The sequence below is a fragment of the Pinus tabuliformis genome, chromosome 5_2 (assembly GCF_031772625.1).
Source record: "Pinus tabuliformis cultivar Carrire ecotype Pingquan chromosome 5_2, CPIR1, whole genome shotgun sequence".
In the NCBI taxonomy this organism is placed as follows: domain Eukaryota; kingdom Viridiplantae; phylum Streptophyta; class Pinopsida; order Pinales; family Pinaceae; genus Pinus; species Pinus tabuliformis.
In genome coordinates this window covers 855,560,085-855,563,912 of record NC_142306.1, presented here as the reverse complement: position 1 = coordinate 855,563,912, position 3,828 = coordinate 855,560,085, and the positions used below count along the sequence as shown (strand labels likewise).

Below are 3,828 nucleotides of genomic sequence, written 5' to 3'. Positions count from 1 at the left end.
TTTGCTTTGAAAATTATAAAATGTTTTTTTTTTTAATATATAATATATATTATATAAATTGTTTTTGTTTGGTTAAGAGTTTTTTTTGACTTAAGTAAATAGGTTAATAGCTCGAGACCCAGAGGCATTTGATAGGAGCGATTTTCCTTCAATAAAAATGATAAGTTAACTTGCATTTGTGAATAATAGCTAATAATAATTGTCTTCACTTCTTATTTATCAAGAAAATTACGATAAATTTTGGGACTATATAATATATATATATATATATAAACTTTATATTATTTATATAAACTTTATATTATTTATTTATTTATTAAAAAAGGCTTATTTCAAAGTTATTAGGGTAATAGATTACATATAATTATTAAAATAATAGATCAAATTATTACCAAATAAATATTAAATCTTAATACATTATAGATATATCACCTAATTTATGATTATAACAATATATAATATATATTAATATGTTGGGAGTAATATTTTTTATTCTTCATTTTGTGTAACATTCATATTTTGGTTTTTGACCTTTGGTGATTTGACTTTTGATTTTCTTTTGTGTTTACCCTTTTATATTACATCTCTACCTTATTTATCATTGTCCTCGTCATAAGACACGAGGGCTGGTTTGAAAGATATACTCAAAATTACTGAATGTTATTTATCATTGTCCTCATGATAAGACACAATGGCTGGTTTGAAAGATATACTCAAAATTACTTAATGTTATTGTAGCGATTAATATTTCATAAATTAAATATTAAAAAGTAAATATTTAAAATTCTATTAGATTTCCAAAATATACCAACATCCTTTATTTATAATGATAAGAAAATACCTTTGATTTAAAAAAAAAAGTAATCTACCACAACGTATTCTTCTCACGGCATTACGGAGAGAATATACGGACGGCGAAGAGTGAAATAGGTTTTAATGTCGGAGCAGAAAACGTTGCAAATGTGAACTGAAACATTTTAACATCTCATTGCATACCATATATACATATATATATGAACAATAGCATTGCATCGATAGAGGACATGATCCAACCATTTCAAACGAAACAGCAAATACGACAGTCTAACTAATTATATCACCCTGAAATAACGCGTAACGGAAGTCACGCTGAAATAACCACCCAACAGAAAAACACCATCTAACGTCGCAGCCCGGCCCAACAAATAGCCCGTCAAGTGGATTGGTCGAGCTTCTTGGTTGCCTGCGCCTCCGCCTGGGCTTGGGCTTTCTTGAACAGCTTATGATCAGTGTGCTGTTGGAAGGTCTTCGACGGGAACAACGGAGGGTTGTTCTCATCGACCACCTCCTTCATGGGTTCGATCAGGGCATCTTTTGGCGGATCACAGAATACGGCCCACGAAATCCTCACTTTCTCTTTGTTCACCAGCCCCCTGTGCAGCCCGCTCTTGAATTTACCATTGCTCAGTATCTGATGGTCGGCAATTAAACATTAATTATGAAATATGATAAACCATGAAATGATAAAGTGAAATTGGATAAATGGGGTACCTCGACTTGGTCGCCAATGTGGACAATTAGGGCGCCGGGAATGCATTTGGCGGTGACCCATTTACCGTCTTTGAAGAGCTGAAGGCCGGGCACCATGTTATGCAGAAGGAAGGTAAGCGCGCTGATGTCGGTGTGCGCCTCCACTCCGAGAGCGAGTTCTGGTTGTGGACAGCGGGGATAGTAATTTATTTTCAATTGCATTTCCAGATTTTCACCGCCCAGCACGCGCAGCATTCTGTCTTCCTCCACGCCCAAATCCAACGAAAGCGTTCCCAGCATTTTGGTCACGAGTTTCCGTATCTCCCGACCGTAGGCGTCTGTCACCTCGCTGCAATGTATTCAATCAATCACTTCAATGTATTCATAAACCATAAATCAATTATTGTTGAATTAGCCTATAAGAATCTGTAAAAAGGAGATAGAAAAGATATAAATACATGTATTCTTGGGGGTGTTTAGGCCAGGTGGTCATGTCTCTGCGGTGTTCAGGCCAGAGGAGGTGGAAATAGTAGTCTTCCCATTCAAGCTGACCGCTGGCGTTGTTGGCGAGCTTGGAGCCGTACCCCGCTATCTTCCCCGCTGCGTGGTCGTTCGCGTACTTCTCCTTCTCCTCAACAGGGAGGTCGAAGAACGCCTTCCCCGCTGCCTGAAGTCGCTCTATCAGAGTCTCAGATATGCCGTGGTTCAGCAATTGCATGACTCCCCACTCTCTGCTTGCCTCCGCCACCTGACGCCTGATCTCCTTCTTGATCTCCTCGTCGGCAGAATCCCACCCGGCAACATCTACCACTGGAATCTGTGGGCCTTCGTCTTCAGCTTCTCCTTTCAAGTTGAGAACGCACTCGGTAGGCCTCTCCTCCACCGGTCTCACGTACTCGGGAGGAATTGCAGCCAGGCCGCTCAATGCAAGGCTCTCCACTCGCGCTGGTGCCATGATAATTAGAAACTAGAATTCAGAATTCAAGTATCTTGGACTTGAGGCGTGCAATGTTCACAGAGATGGGGTGGTATAAATAGATTGCACACTGTAACTACCACTCTTTTGTCGAAACTGGGCCGGTGGATGATGTTTCAACAGCTAGCATGTGCAGGTTGGTGGGGAGCGCGTTGAAGAATTGATAAAGCTGTTATGGCTTCATCGCCGTGAGTAATGACTAAATTTTTCCACTTTTAAAACCCGTGGTACTGATGAATACGGCGTTTCGATTATAGTTAGAATGGTAGAGGAACGCACAGCTCCTTCCACGTCGGCACGTGAAATCACGACCAACTAATTGGGAGCGCGTTGAAGAATTGATAATATGTGAGCAGCTGTTATGGCTTCATCGCCGTGAGTAATGACTAGATTTTTCCACTTTTAAAACCCTGTGGTACTGATGAATACGGCGTTTCGACTATAGTTAGAATGGTAGAGGAACGCACAGCTCCTTCCAAGTCGGCACGTGAAATCACGACCAACAAGGAATTAAACTACCCACATGTTAAAGGTTGCAATTGCTGGCGGCCATCATTAAACAAATATGGTACCATATTTTTAATAAAGATGCGAGGGAATTATGCCGACCAACGATATTTTCGGAGGGCCAGATGGTACGGTCGTGGGAAGGCCCGGAATATCAAATCCTCTCGGCTGTTATAATTTTTTATGATTTTCATTTTAAATCCTATGCTGCTATAAATTTTAATGTTTGTCACTATGCACAATAATGAAGCGTCATTTTGGGAGATTCTACATTTAATTTGGTTTTGCAATAAAAAAACGAGAATATATCTATTTTTAGTTATATAATATTACAAAATTAAAATATTGATGGGAACATTTAATTTATAATAAAGATGGATAAAATTATTTAATTTATCAGCATAGAGATGTTTATTTTTTTTGGATATAATTTAGTTTTATTTTTAGTTGTTTAATCAATCTTACATTAAACACAATATGTTATTGGCAATTATATAGATTAAATGGTTGGTAAATGCTTATATGTATCAAGGCATGTTTCATGATAACAGTGCGTTGTTAAAGATTAAAAAAATCATAAAAATTAACTGAATGATGACTTTATTTTAAATTGCTATTATTAATTATAAAAAAGAATTAATATATGAGTTAAACATATATCCATTTTAAAAAATATTCTTAATCATGGAGATTCACCCCACTTTACTATGGAGTCACCCCATTTTATTATGAATATTCTTAGCCTATAAATAGGATTTGTGACAATATAGTAACTTACGAATACCACATGCCCATAAAACCATAACTCATATTCATATGACACATATAACATTTTC

General features: G+C 37.2%; 1 protein-coding gene across 1 annotated transcript; it reads right to left on the bottom strand.

Moving 5' to 3' along the window:
- Window positions 1–874: 874 nt before the first annotated feature.
- LOC149162002 (anthocyanin synthase-like) lies at window positions 875–2,499 on the bottom strand. Its single transcript, XM_089435614.1, has 3 exons — window positions 1,968–2,499; window positions 1,531–1,858; window positions 875–1,450 (listed from the first exon to the last, which is right to left on the bottom strand). The coding sequence occupies exons 1-3, from the start codon at window positions 2,462–2,464 to the stop codon at window positions 1,193–1,195; spliced, it is 1,083 nt and encodes a 360-aa protein (XP_089291740.1). The 5' UTR covers window positions 2,465–2,499; the 3' UTR covers window positions 875–1,192.
- Window positions 2,500–3,828: the final 1,329 nt, after the last annotated feature.

Coding starts and splice junctions, on each gene's coding strand:
- LOC149162002 (XM_089435614.1), bottom strand. CDS start 2,464: ATGGCACCAGCGCGAGTGGAGAGCCTTGCATTGAGCGGCCTGGCTGCA. Junction 1,859..1,967: donor AAACACCCCCAAGAATACAT/GTATTTATATCT, acceptor AATACATTGCAG/CGAGGTGACAGACGCCTACG. Junction 1,451..1,530: donor ACATTGGCGACCAAGTCGAG/GTACCCCATTTA, acceptor GCCGACCATCAG/ATACTGAGCAATGGTAAATT.